The sequence below is a fragment of the Semicossyphus pulcher genome, unplaced genomic scaffold (genome assembly GCF_022749685.1).
Source record: "Semicossyphus pulcher isolate SPU_LCO1_2020_fin unplaced genomic scaffold, fSemPul1.0.p SCAF_11, whole genome shotgun sequence".
NCBI classification, from domain to species: Eukaryota; Metazoa; Chordata; class Actinopteri; order Labriformes; family Labridae; genus Semicossyphus; species Semicossyphus pulcher.
The window spans coordinates 30,865,001-30,877,766 of NW_027211615.1; the positions used below are offsets into that span (position 1 = coordinate 30,865,001).

The 12,766-nt window shown below is 40.0% G+C and overlaps 1 protein-coding gene across 1 annotated transcript in view; it reads right to left on the reverse strand.

The window, feature by feature from the left end:
• The window catches only part of brf1b (BRF1 general transcription factor IIIB subunit b), a 55,759-nt gene that overhangs the window by 4,621 nt on the left and 38,372 nt on the right, over positions 1–12,766 (reverse strand). The window contains exons 14-17 of the mRNA XM_069657791.1: positions 6,573–6,654; positions 5,081–5,133; positions 4,296–4,576; positions 1,461–1,524 (exon numbers count right to left, since the gene is read on the reverse strand). Coding sequence (XP_069513892.1) covers positions 1,461–1,524; positions 4,296–4,576; positions 5,081–5,133; positions 6,573–6,654 — 480 coding nt within the window. The remainder of the gene's footprint in view (positions 1–1,460; positions 1,525–4,295; positions 4,577–5,080; positions 5,134–6,572; positions 6,655–12,766) is intronic.

A 12,766-nucleotide genomic window follows, 5' to 3' on the forward strand; every position in this document is an offset into this window, starting at 1 on the left:
TGTGTACAGTTACAGAGCGGATCTCCGCCGTCTGATTCGCTCCATTTTGCAGCGCTGAAGCTCGCGCTGCAGCAGCTGCTGCTCCTCCTCACTGCATCAATGCGTGATCGTCAACTTCTGCATCAACATCAAGTCATCTTATCAAACGGACCGGGTGGCTACAGGTTGTTGTTCTAACCAAGCAAGAGCACGTCAGATGCTTTTAATCCAATGTGGACGACTGAGATCAGTTGATTACATGGGGGATGAAAGTAGGGGCGTTGCATTTTGTGTCCTAAAATTCTGGCGGTGATGTGACCCCACTGTTGCTAAACATTTAAGACCAATCCGATCTGAATTTAAGACTGTGTAATACTTTTTAAGGACTTTTATGAGTAAATGTTTATTTAAGACATTTTAAGACATTGGAAGGACCCGCAGCCACCCTGTGTGTTTGTGAGAGTATCCCGCCCCAACAAATATCAAGGACAGCCTTCTTTCATCTTCACAACAAACATCAGACACATCCTGTCTCAACACGATGCAGAAAAACTCGTCCATGCATTCGTTACTTCCAGGTTGGATTATTGTAACTCGTTACTATCAGGCTGCCCTAATAAGTCACTAAAAACTCTGCAGCTGGTACAAAATGCTGCAGCACGTGTGCTGACAAGAACTAGGAAGAGAGATCACATCTCTCCTGTATTAGCCTCTCTGCACTGGCTTCCTGTAAAATCTAGAATAGAATTTAAAATCCTTCTTCTTACTTACAAAGCTCTTAATGGTCAGGCACCATCATATCTTAAAGAGCTCATAGTGCCATATTACCCCTCTAGAACATTGCGCTCCCAGGATGCAGGCCTGCTTGTGGTACCTAAAGTCTCTAAGAGTAGTGTTGGAGGTAGAGCCTTCAATTACCAGGCCCCCCTCCTCTGGAACAATCTACCAGTCAGGGTCCGGGAGGCAGACACCCTCTCTTCTTTTAAGAGTTCAAACTTTCCTCTTTGATAAAGCTTATAGTTAGGCCTGGCTCAGGCTGGGACTAGCCCAGAGTTATGCTGCTATAGGTTTAGACTGCCGGGGGACAGTCTCTTCAGACGTTTGTCACTTCTGGTTCTGCTCAAGGTTTCTGCCTGTTACAGGAAGTGTTTCAGTGTCATGGTGGATTCATGTTGTTCTCTGTAGATAACTGAGGGTACACTCTACACCTGCTCTGTTTGTAGAGTGACCTCAGATAACTTTATGATTTGATGATATATAAAGAAACATTTAAAGAATGATAGATTGATCAATGGATCAGTAATAACACCTGTGTGTCTGATATTTCAAACAATGAAACATATAAATGCTATATATATATATATATATATATCTATATGTGTATATATCCAGAGTTAACACTGAAGTTACCTCGCTAAACGCTTAATGCTAACCCTGGGTCAGAGTACATTGGTCACCTGGTTGTTGACCTGGTTGCTCACCTGGTCGCTCACGTGGACGGCTGTTTTCTTCCTCTTTGATGTGGAGGAAATCAGGAGGTGGACCCTGGAGGCAGATTCAAAGACACACAGAGTTATTTTGAATGTATGTGTTGATAATCTTCCGGATGAATCGATGGGTCTGTAAAGTCTCAGAGGACTGAAGACAGCGCTCCTAAAAACCAATATCCACTCTAAAGACTAGGGCTGGGCAAGTTAACGCGTTATTATCGCGTATTAACGCAGTTTTCATTTGTCTGTTGCTCACTGGCTTTTATTTTGAAAAAGTGAAAAACCTGTTGCGGCGCTCACAGGAACCGGAAAAAGAAATAACTCGCGGCTAAACAAATATGGAGAAGTGTGCGCAACTTTAACATGGACATTTTTATTTTAAAGTTCTTCCAGACGGCGGAGTCGACAGAACCAAGGTTATTTGTAACCACTGCAAAGCTGAATTTTCGTATCACCGGAGTACTTCCAGTTTAAAATATCACCTAAATGCGAATCACTCAACGAAACAGTGGAGGGAGGCTTCGGCAGACTACATTGGATGCAAGGTGTGGGAGACGTATAGATAAAGCAAGGCAAGACAAGCTAACAAATGCCATAGCGACGTGGATCGCTACAGACTGCAGGCCGATTCAGGTTGTGGAAGACGTCGGTCTGAGAGACGTTCTCAGAATCGCAACAAATGACGGCAGGTATGAGACTCCCTCAAGACGCACCATCACAAGAAGAATACACGAGCTCAATGAAAAGGAGAGGTCTGCAAAAGTGACAGCTTTACAACCTGCACCCTATGTTGCTCTCACTGGGGACTACTGGACACCACTAGGTAACAATAATTACCTCAGAGTTACAGTACATTACATTGATGAACAGTGGGTGCTGCGTTCACATGCTCTGACTGTAATGAAAACAGAGGAGAGACATTATGCTGAAACGTGCGCAGGACACTTTATTCAAGTTGCTCAGCAGTGGAATAAAGTCACCACACTCAGGAATATGATCGCTGCTGCGAGACATCTACCTTTTGAACATGTCCCCTGCTTCGCGCACACACTCTCCAGCGTTCTGTCACAGTATCTCTGCAGAACAGCGTGTTTGTCAATGTCCTGGCCAAGTGCAGAAAAGTTGTGGGGCACTTTAAACACAGTCCAGCTAATGCTGCAGAATTAGAGCAACAACAAGTTGAACATGGACAAAAGAAGGAGTCGCTTATGCAAGATGTTCCGACCAGATGGAATTCATCTCTGGACATGATAAAAAGCATCCGCCGAAACGAACAGCCACTGAGGGATGTCCTCACCACACACACCAAGATTGCCATGCCAGCTACAGCTGAAATGGACAAACTGCAGAGGTTGGAAATGCTACTGGAGCCTTGCAGGTATGTTTTATATCATATTTCTCACGATCCTGTCTGAGTGCATGTTAGCGAGAAACAGTGTGTTTATATGTGTGTGTGTAAATATGTAAATGCAGCATGAATATGTAGAGGATATTTTTTGTGTAACAGTGAATGGAATTTATTTTGACTGAAGTGGAATTGATTTTCTGTTGCAGGTATTTGACTGAACTTTTGGGAGGACAAAAGTATGTCTCATGCTCTGTGGCTCTGCCTGCTTTTTGCCATCTCTCCCGGGTGATGGAGAGCTCAGATGATGACCAAGTTCAAGTCTACATTCAGAAAAGACCTGGAGACACGCTTGGGAAATTACAACATTGCATATCTGAAGATTGCTACTGTATTGGACCCTAGATTCAAGGACCTCAAGTGTGTCCCCAGAGCTGAGAGGAAAGAGGTGTGGGCCTCAGTCACCAACTTGGTCAAGGAACAGATGGTTGTTGCAGAGAAACCTGTGGAAGAAAAAGCATCAGAGCCACCAAAGAAAAAGTTAACCCTATTGGCAGCTTCATCTGAGTCTGATTCTGAACAAGAAGAAGACTCAGAGAGAACATTGTGCGTCGATACAGAGCAGAGCCCACCATCAGTTCAGAGTCCTGTCCATTAGAGTGGTGGTCCAAACATGCTGGCTCACACAGCAGGCTGGCCTCTTATGCACAGAAGTACTTGGCCACACCTGCAACATCCGTTCCCTGTGAAAGGTTGTTTTCTCTTGCTGGTCATATTGTCCAGAAGAAGAGAGCTTCTTTATCATCTGACAATAATCTTGTGTGTCTTAGTAACTGGCTTGGTGCAGAGGAGTGAAAAAAACGTCAAGTTCTAGGAATTGACAAACTGCACTGAAAGTGTTTTCTGGAAATGCAGTATTAACATGGACTTTACAGACGAGTCCCCTGCACAGTAAATCCCAGCCGTGAACTTTGCCTCACCTCACTTTAACAGGGACAGTTGGTACTGAACTGAGTGGTTATGCTGCTCCCTGAACACAGAAACATGTTTCTGCTGTTACCTCAGAAATTTCCTGTTTTAATGTTCTGATTGTGGCTCAAGATTTTGTGGGCAGTTTGTTTTTTTTGTAACAGACAGGATAACAATGATGCCCTGGCAGTGGCAGTAAGCTTTAGTTTTGTATTTTCTTTGATTACATTGTTTAAGTTGAGATTTACACTAAATATATTTTATTTAACTGCTACTGTATGAACAACATGTTTATGTTAAAAGTGTTTGCACAACAAATGTTATAGCACTTTAGTTCATATGGCAATACATTTAAAATAAAAGTGTGCTATACGCTACTTTTGAATTCATTATTGGATTTTGCAATGCGATTAATCGCGATTCAAACTTTTAATCTTTGCCCAGCCCTAATAAAAACCAATGTCTATATACAGATTATATATAGATTATAGATTATATATAGATGATTGTACCTCTTCCCCAGGATGCTAGTGTTAGCAGCCAGGTTGGCGTCACTGGTCTTCCTGCGGCGGCGGCGGTTGAGTCGTTTGCGTGTGCTGGTAGTGTCGAGGGGGTCTGAGGGGGGTCTGCTGGGACTGCTACCCCCCCCACTTCCTGTCCCTCTGCTGTTCAGGTCTCTGAGGACGTCGTAATTGATCTTACTGGAGATCTTCTTCTTCTCCAACATCCTCTCGATTGCTTCGCCCGCCGTCGTCGCCTCGATCTGCTCCTTCTTCTTCTTGGACTTCTTTGGCTGGAAACAGATTCAATTTAAACTTTATTTACATTTAAATGTATGTATTTATTTATCTACATATTAATCAATCAATCAATCAATCAAATTTTATTTGTATAGCGCCAAATCATAACCAGGGTTATCTCGAGACACTTTACAGAAAGAGCAGGTCTAGACCGACTCTTTGTTCTGTTATTTAAAGAGAGGCCCAACATGAATCCACCATGAGTAGCACTTAGCAACATTCGGCACATTGGCACATTAGATATTAACTGAATCTAATTTAAACTTTTCTTAAACAAAACGTAATTTAATTCAAATTACTGCTCACTCCATGATGATGATGATTGACATCTTTCATTTTCTATTGTGATTCATTAGATTTGCAACTTCATGTTGTCAGGTGAACACAGGTATGAACAGGTGTGATCCTGTGAGTCTAGTACCAATCCAGTCCTGTTACTGACAGGTCAGCCCCTGCACATAGGTATGGGAGACCCTGTTCTTCACAAACACACTCACCTTTTCTTTGTATGTCCCCTGTTCTTTCTCTTTCTTTATCCGCTCTTCTTTCTCTGTGAACACAAACGACAGTAATGAAGTAGAGTTTAAAACACAGTGAGGATGAGGATGATGAAGGTGATGAAGGTGATGAAGATGATGATGAAGGTGATGAAGTGAGGATGATGGTGGTAATGAAGGTGAGGATGAAGGTGATGATGAAGGTGATGAAGTTGAAGATGATGATGAAGGTGATGAAGTTGAGGATGAAGGTGATGAAGATGATGATGAAGGTAATGATGGTAAGGATGAAGGTGATGAAGTGAGGATGAGGGTGATGAAGGTGAGGATGAGGGTGATGAAGTGATGATGAAGGTGATGAAGGTGATGAAGATGATGATGAAGGTGATGAAGGTGAGGATGAAGGTGATGAAGTGATGATGAAGGTGATGAAGGTGAGAATGAAGGTGAGGATCAAGGTTGATGAAGGTGAGGATGAAGGTGATGAAGTGATGATGAAGGTGATGAAGTGAGGATGAAGGTGATTCAGGTGAGGATGAAGGTGAGAAAGTGATGATGAAGGTGAGGATGAAGGTTGGATGAAGTGATGATGAAGGTGATGAAGGTGAGAATGAAGGTGAGGATCAAGGTTGATGAAGGTGAGGATGAAGGTGATGAAGTGATGATGAAGGTGATGAAGTGAGGATGAAGGTGATTCAGGTGAGGATGAAGGTGAGAAAGTGATGATGAAGGTGAGGATGAAGGTGATGAAGCTAGGATGAAGGTGATGAATGTGAGGATGAAGGTGATGAAGCTAGGATGAAGGTGATTAAGGTGAGGATGAAGGTGATGAAGTGATGATGAAGGTGAGGATGAAAACGAGGATGAAGGTGATGATGAAGGTGATGAAGGTTATGGAGTGCGGATGAAGGTGATGAAGGTGAGGATGAAGGTGATGGTGAAGGTGATGAAGGTGATTAAGGTGAGGATGAAGGTGATTAAGGTGAGGATGAAGGTGATGAAGTGATGATGAAGGTGATGAAGGTGAGAATGAAGGTGAGGATCAAGGTGATGATGGTGAGAATTAAGGTGATGAAGTGAGGATGAAGGTGATTCAGGTGAGGATGAAGGTGATGATGAAGGTGATGAAGCTAGGATGAAGGTGATGAATGTGAGGATGAAGGTGATGAAGCTAGGATGAAGGTGATTAAGGTGAGGATGAAGGTGATGAAGTGATGATGAAGGTGAGCATGAAGACGAGGATGAAGGTGATGATGAAGGTGATGAAGGTTATGGAGTGAGGATGAAGGTGATGAAGGTGAGGATGAAGGTGATGGTGAAGGTGATTAAGGTGAGGATGAAGGTGAGGATGAAGGTGAGGATGGTGAGGATTAAGGTGATGAAGTGAGGATGAAGGTGATGAAGTTAGGATGAAGGTGAGGATGAAGATGAGGATGAAGGTGAGGATGAAGGTGATGATGAAGGTGATAAAGGTGATGAAGAGTCTACCTACCTTTCTGCTCCTTCAGGTACTCTGCGTTCTGTTTCATCCACAGATCCGTCTTCACCTGGACCTCCTTCTCATTCAGTATGTACTGCACACAAACACAAAGGTACAGTCAAGAAGAACACACCACATCCTGTACAGACCCTTTCAAAGTAAAAGCAACCTTGATCAGTCAGGGCTCAACGAGGCCAGTCGCTCCTCCTGATACAACAATGAATCACAGACACGTGAGTTTATTCAGCTCTGTTTACACATTTTGTCTTCATCTTCTTTTATTGTTCTTAATTTTTTTGCTTTGACAACGTAAACGTCTGTTCCAATGATAATAAGCTCTTTGGTTTGAAATTAAATTGAGTCACTTCAGAAATAAGGAGCAAAAAAAAGTCATTACTCTCATGAAATTCACTCACCCAATCCTAACCCTGAGCCTAACAGACTCATTTAACCTCACAGCCAATCAAACGCTCCGATAGAGCTGCAGGTCAAAGACTGACATCAGTTAAGAGACGACAGGTGAGAGACAGTGAGACAAGCTGAGAAAAGAGAAGTGAGGAGAAGAAAAGAAGAGAAAAGAGAAGTGAGGAGAAGAAAAGAAGAGAAAAGAGAAGTGAGGAGAAAAGAAGAGAAAAGAGAGGTGAGAAGAAAAGAAGAAGAGAAAAGAGAAGTGAGGAGAAAAGAAGAGAAAAGAGAAGTGAGGAGAAAAGAAGAAGAGAAAAGAGAAGTGAGGAGAAAAGAAGAGAAAAGAGAAGTGAGGAGAAGAAAAGAAGAGAAAAGAGAGGTGAGAAGAAAAGAAGAAGAGAAAAGAGAAGTGAGGAGAAAAGAAGAGAAAAGAGAAGTGAGGAGAAGAAAAGAAGAGAAAAGAGAAGTGAGGAGAAAAGAAGAGAAAAGAGAGGTGAGGAGAAAAGAAGAAGAGAAAAGAGAAGTGAGAAGAAAAGAAGAAGAGAAAAGAGAAGTGAGGAGAAGAAAAGAAGAGAAAAGAGAGGTGAGAAGAAAAGAAGAAGAGAAAAGAGAAGTGAGGAGAAAAGAAGAGAAAAGAGAAGTGAGGAGAAGAAAAGAAGAGAAAAGAGAGGTGAGGAGAAAAGAAGAGAAAAGAGAAGAGAGAAGAAAAGAAGAAGAGAAAAGAGAAGTGAGGAGAAAAGAAGAAGAGAAAAGAGAAGTGAGGAGAAAAGAAGAGAAAAGAGAAGAGAGAAGAAAAGAAGAAGAGAAAAGAGAAGTGAGGAGAAAAGAAGAAGAGAAAAGAGAAGTGAGAAGAAGAAAAGAAGAGAAAAGAGAGGTGAGAAGAAAAGAAGAAGAGAAAAGAGAAGTGAGGAGAAAAGAAGAGAAAAGAGAAGTGAGGAGAAGAAAAGAAGAGAAAAGAGAGGTGAGGAGAAGAAAAGAAGAGAAAAGAGAAGTGAGGAGAAAAGAAGAAGAGAAAAGAGAAGTGAGGAGAAAAGAAGAGAAAAGAGAAGTGAGGAGAAAAGAAGAAGAGAAAAGAGAAGTGAGGAGAAAAGAAGAAGAGAAAAGAGAAGTGAGGAGAAAAGAAGAGAAAAGAGAAGAGAGAAGAAAAGAAGAAGAGAAAAGAGAAGTGAGGAGAAGAAAAGAAGAGAAAAGAGAAGTGAGGAGAAAAGAAGAAGAGAAAAGAGAAGTGAGAAGAAGAAAAGAAGAGAAAAGAGAAGTGAGAAGAAAAGAAGAGAAAAGAGAAGTGAGGAGAAGAAAAGAAGAGAAAAGAGAGGTGAGAAGAAAAGAAGAAGAGAAAAGAGAAGTGAGGAGAAGAAAAGAAGAGAAAAGAGAAGAGAGAAGAAAAGAAGAAGAGAAAAGAGAAGTGAGGAGAAAAGAAGAAGAGAAAAGAGAAGTGAGAAGAAGAAAAGAAGAGAAAAGAGAGGTGAGAAGAAAAGAAGAAGAGAAAAGAGAAGTGAGGAGAAAAGAAGAGAAAAGAGAAGTGAGGAGAAGAAAAGAAGAGAAAAGAGAAGTGAGGAGAAGAAAAGAAGAAGAGAAAAGAGAAGTGAGGAGAAGAAAAGAAGAGAAAAGAGAAGTGAGGAGAAGAAAAGAAGAGAAAAGAGAGGTGAGAAGAAAAGAAGAAGAGAAAAGAGAAGTGAGGAGAAAAGAAGAGAAAAGAGAAGTGAGGAGAAGAAAAGAAGAGAAAAGAGAAGTGAGGAGAAGAAAATAAGAGAAAAGAGAAGTGAGGAGAAGAAAAGAAGAGAAAAGAGAAGTGAGAAGAAAAGAAGAAGAGAAAAGAGAAGTGAGGAGAAAAGAAGAGAAAAGAGAAGTGAGGAGAAGAAAAGAAGAGAAAAGAGAGGTGAGAAGAAAAGAAGAAGAGAAAAGAGAAGTGAGGAGAAAAGAAGAAGAGAAAAGAGAAGTGAGGAGAAGAAAAGAAGAGAAAAGATAAGTGAGGAGAAAAGAAGAGAAAAGAGAAGTGAGGAGAAGAAAAGAAGAGAAAAGAGAAGTGAGGAGAAGAAAAGAAGAGAAAAGAGAGGTGAGAAGAAAAGAAGAAGAGAAAAGAGAAGTGAGGAGAAAAGAAGAGAAAAGAGAAGTGAGGAGAAGAAAAGAAGAGAAAAGAGAGGTGAGAAGAAAAGAAGAAGAGAAAAGAGAAGTGAGGAGAAGAAAAGAAGAGAAAAGATAAGTGAGGAGAAAAGAAGAGAAAAGAGAAGTGAGGAGAAGAAAAGAAGAGAAAAGAGAAGTGAGGAGAAGAAAAGAAGAGAAAAGAGAGGTGAGAAGAAAAGAAGAAGAGAAAAGAGAAGTGAGGAGAAAAGAAGAGAAAAGAGAAGTGAGGAGAAGAAAAGAAGAGAAAAGAGAGGTGAGAAGAAAAGAAGAAGAGAAAAGAGAAGTGAGGAGAAGAAAAGAAGAGAAAAGATAAGTGAGGAGAAAAGAAGAGAAAAGAGAAGAGAGAAGAAAAGAAGAAGAGAAAAGAGAAGTGAGGAGAAAAGAAGAGAAAAGAGAAGTGAGAAGAAAAGAAGAGAAAAGAGAAGTGAGGAGAAAAGAAGAAGAGAAAAGAGAGGTGAGGAGAAAAGAAGAGAAAAGAGAAGTGAGGAGAAGAAAAGAAGAGAAAAGAGAAGTGAGGAGAAGAAAAGAAGAGAAAAGAGAAGTGAGGAGAAAAGAAGAGAAAAGAGAAGTGAGGAGAAGAAAAGAAGAGAAAAGAGAAGTGAGGAGAAGAAAAGAAGAAGAGAAAAGAGAAGTGAGGAGAAGAAAAGAAGAGAAAAGAGAAGTGAGGAGAAGAAAAGAAGAGAAAAGAGAGGTGAGAAGAAAAGAAGAAGAGAAAAGAGAAGTGAGGAGAAAAGAAGAGAAAAGAGAAGTGAGGAGAAGAAAAGAAGAGAAAAGAGAAGTGAGGAGAAGAAAATAAGAGAAAAGAGAAGTGAGGAGAAGAAAAGAAGAGAAAAGAGAAGTGAGAAGAAAAGAAGAAGAGAAAAGAGAAGTGAGGAGAAAAGAAGAGAAAAGAGAAGTGAGGAGAAGAAAAGAAGAGAAAAGAGAGGTGAGAAGAAAAGAAGAAGAGAAAAGAGAAGTGAGGAGAAAAGAAGAAGAGAAAAGAGAAGTGAGGAGAAGAAAAGAAGAGAAAAGAGAGGTGAGAAGAAAAGAAGAGAAAAGAGAAGTGAGGAGAAAAGAAGAGAAAAGATAAGTGAGGAGAAAAGAAGAAGAGAAAAGAGAAGTGAGGAGAAGAAAAGAAGAGAAAAGAGAGGTGAGAAGAAAAGAAGAAGAGAAAAGAGAAGTGAGGAGAAGAAAAGAAGAGAAAAGAGAGGTGAGAAGAAAAGAAGAAGAGAAAAGAGAAGTGAGGAGAAGAAAAGAAGAGAAAAGAGAAGTGAGGAGAAGAAAAGAAGAGAAAAGAGAGGTGAGAAGAAAAGAAGAAGAGAAAAGAGAAGTGAGGAGAAGAAAATAAGAGAAAAGAGAAGTGAGGAGAAGAAAAGAAGAGAAAAGAGAGGTGAGAAGAAAAGAAGAAGAGAAAAGAGAAGTGAGGAGAAGAAAAGAAGAGAAAAGAGAAGTGAGGAGAAAAGAAGAGAAAAGAGAATTGAGAAGAAAAGAAGAAGAGAAAAGAGAGGTGAGAAGAAAACAAGAAGAGAAAAGAGAAGTGAGGAGAAGAAAAGAAGAGAAAAGAGAAGTGAGGAGAAAAGAAGAGAAAAGAGAAGTGAGAAGAAAAGAAGAAGAGAAAAGAGAGGTGAGAAGAAAACAAGAAGAGAAAAGAGAAGTGAGGAGAAGAAAAGAAGAGAAAAGAGAAGTGAGGAGAAGAAAAGAAGAGAAAAGAGAGGTGAGAAGAAAAGAAGAAGAGAAAAGAGAAGTGAGGAGAAAAGAAGAGAAAAGAGAAGTGAGGAGAAGAAAAGAAGAGAAAAGAGAAGTGAGGAGAAGAAAAGAAGAGAAAAGAGAGGTGAGAAGAAAAGAAGAAGAGAAAAGAGAAGTGAGGAGAAAAGAAGAGAAAAGAGAAGTGAGAAGAAGAAAAGAAGAGAAAAGAGAGGTGAGAAGAAAAGAAGAAGAGAAAAGAGAAGTGAGGAGAAAAGAAGAGAAAAGAGAAGTGAGGAGAAGAAAAGAAGAGAAAAGAGAAGTGAGGAGAAGAAAAGAAGAGAAAAGAGAGGTGAGAAGAAAAGAAGAAGAGAAAAGAGAAGTGAGGAGAAAAGAAGAGAAAAGAGAAGTGAGAAGAAGAAAAGAAGAGAAAAGAGAGGTGAGAAGAAAAGAAGAAGAGAAAAGAGAAGTGAGGAGAAAAGAAGAGAAAAGAGAAGTGAGGAGAAGAAAAGAAGAGAAAAGAGAAGTGAGGAGAAGAAAAGAAGAGAAAAGAGAAGTGAGGAGAAGAAAAGAAGAGAAAAGAGAAGTGAGAAGAAAAGAAGAAGAGAAAAGAGAAGTGAGGAGAAGAAAAGAAGAGAAAAGAGAGGTGAGAAGAAAAGAAGAGAAAAGAGAAGTGAGGAGAAAAGAAGAGAAAAGATAAGTGAGGAGAAAAGAAGAAGAGAAAAGAGAAGTGAGGAGAAGAAAAGAAGAGAAAAGAGAGGTGAGAAGAAAAGAAGAAGAGAAAAGAGAAGTGAGGAGAAGAAAAGAAGAGAAAAGAGAGGTGAGAAGAAAAGAAGAGAAAAGATAAGTGAGGAGAAAAGAAGAAGAGAAAAGAGAAGTGAGGAGAAGAAAAGAAGAGAAAAGAGAGGTGAGAAGAAAAGAAGAAGAGAAAAGAGAAGTGAGGAGAAGAAAAGAAGAGAAAAGAGAAGTGAGGAGAAGAAAAGAAGAGAAAAGAGAGGTGAGAAGAAAAGAAGAAGAGAAAAGAGAAGTGAGGAGAAAAGAAGAGAAAAGAGAAGTGAGGAGAAAAGAAGAAGAGAAAAGAGAGGTGAGAAGAAAAGAAGAAGAGAAAAGAGGAGAAAAGAAGAGAAAAGAGAAGTGAGGAGAAAAGAAGAAGAGAAAAGAGAAGTGAGGAGAAGAAAAGAAGAGAAAAGAGAAGTGAGGAGAAGAAAAGAAGAGAAAAGAGAAGTGAGGAGAAGAAAAGAAGAGAAAAGATAAGTGAGGAGAAAAGAAGAAGAGAAAAGAGAAGTGAGGAGAAAAGAAGAAGAGAAAAGAGAAGTGAGGAGAAGAAAAGAAGAGAAAAGAGAAGTGAGGAGAAGAAAAGAAGAGAAAAGAGAAGTGAGGAGAAAAGAAGAAGAGAAAAGAGAAGTGAGGAGAAAAGAAGAGAAAAGAGAAGTGAGGAGAAGAAAAGAAGAGAAAAGAGAAGTGAGAAGAAAAGAAGAAGAGAAAAGAGAGGTGAGAAGAAAAGAAGAAGAGAAAAGAGAAGTGAGGAGAAGAAAAGAAGAGAAAAGAGAAGTGAGAAGAAAAGAAGAAGAGAAAAGAGAGGTGAGAAGAAAAGAAGAGAAAAGAGAAGAGAGAAGAAAAGAAGAAGAGAAAAGAGAAGAGAGAAGAAAAGAAGAAGAGAAAAGAGAAGAGAGAAGAAAAGAAGAGAAAAGAGAGGTGAGAAGAAAAGAAGAAGAGAAAAGAGAAGTGAGGAGAAGAAAAGAAGAGAAAAGAGAGGTGAGAAGAAAAGAAGAAGAGAAAAGAGAAGTGAGGAGAAAAGAAGAGAAAAGAGAAGTGAGGAGAAAAGAAGAAGAGAAAAGAGAGGTGAGAAGAAAAGAAGAAGAGAAAAGAGGAGAAAAGAAGAGAAAAGAGAAGTGAGGAGAAAAGAAGAAGAGAAAAGAGAAGTGAGGAGAAGAAAAGAAGAGAAAAGAGAAGTGAGGAGAAGAAAAGAAGAGAAAAGAGAAGTGAGGAGAAGAAAAGAAGAGAAAAGATAAGTGAGG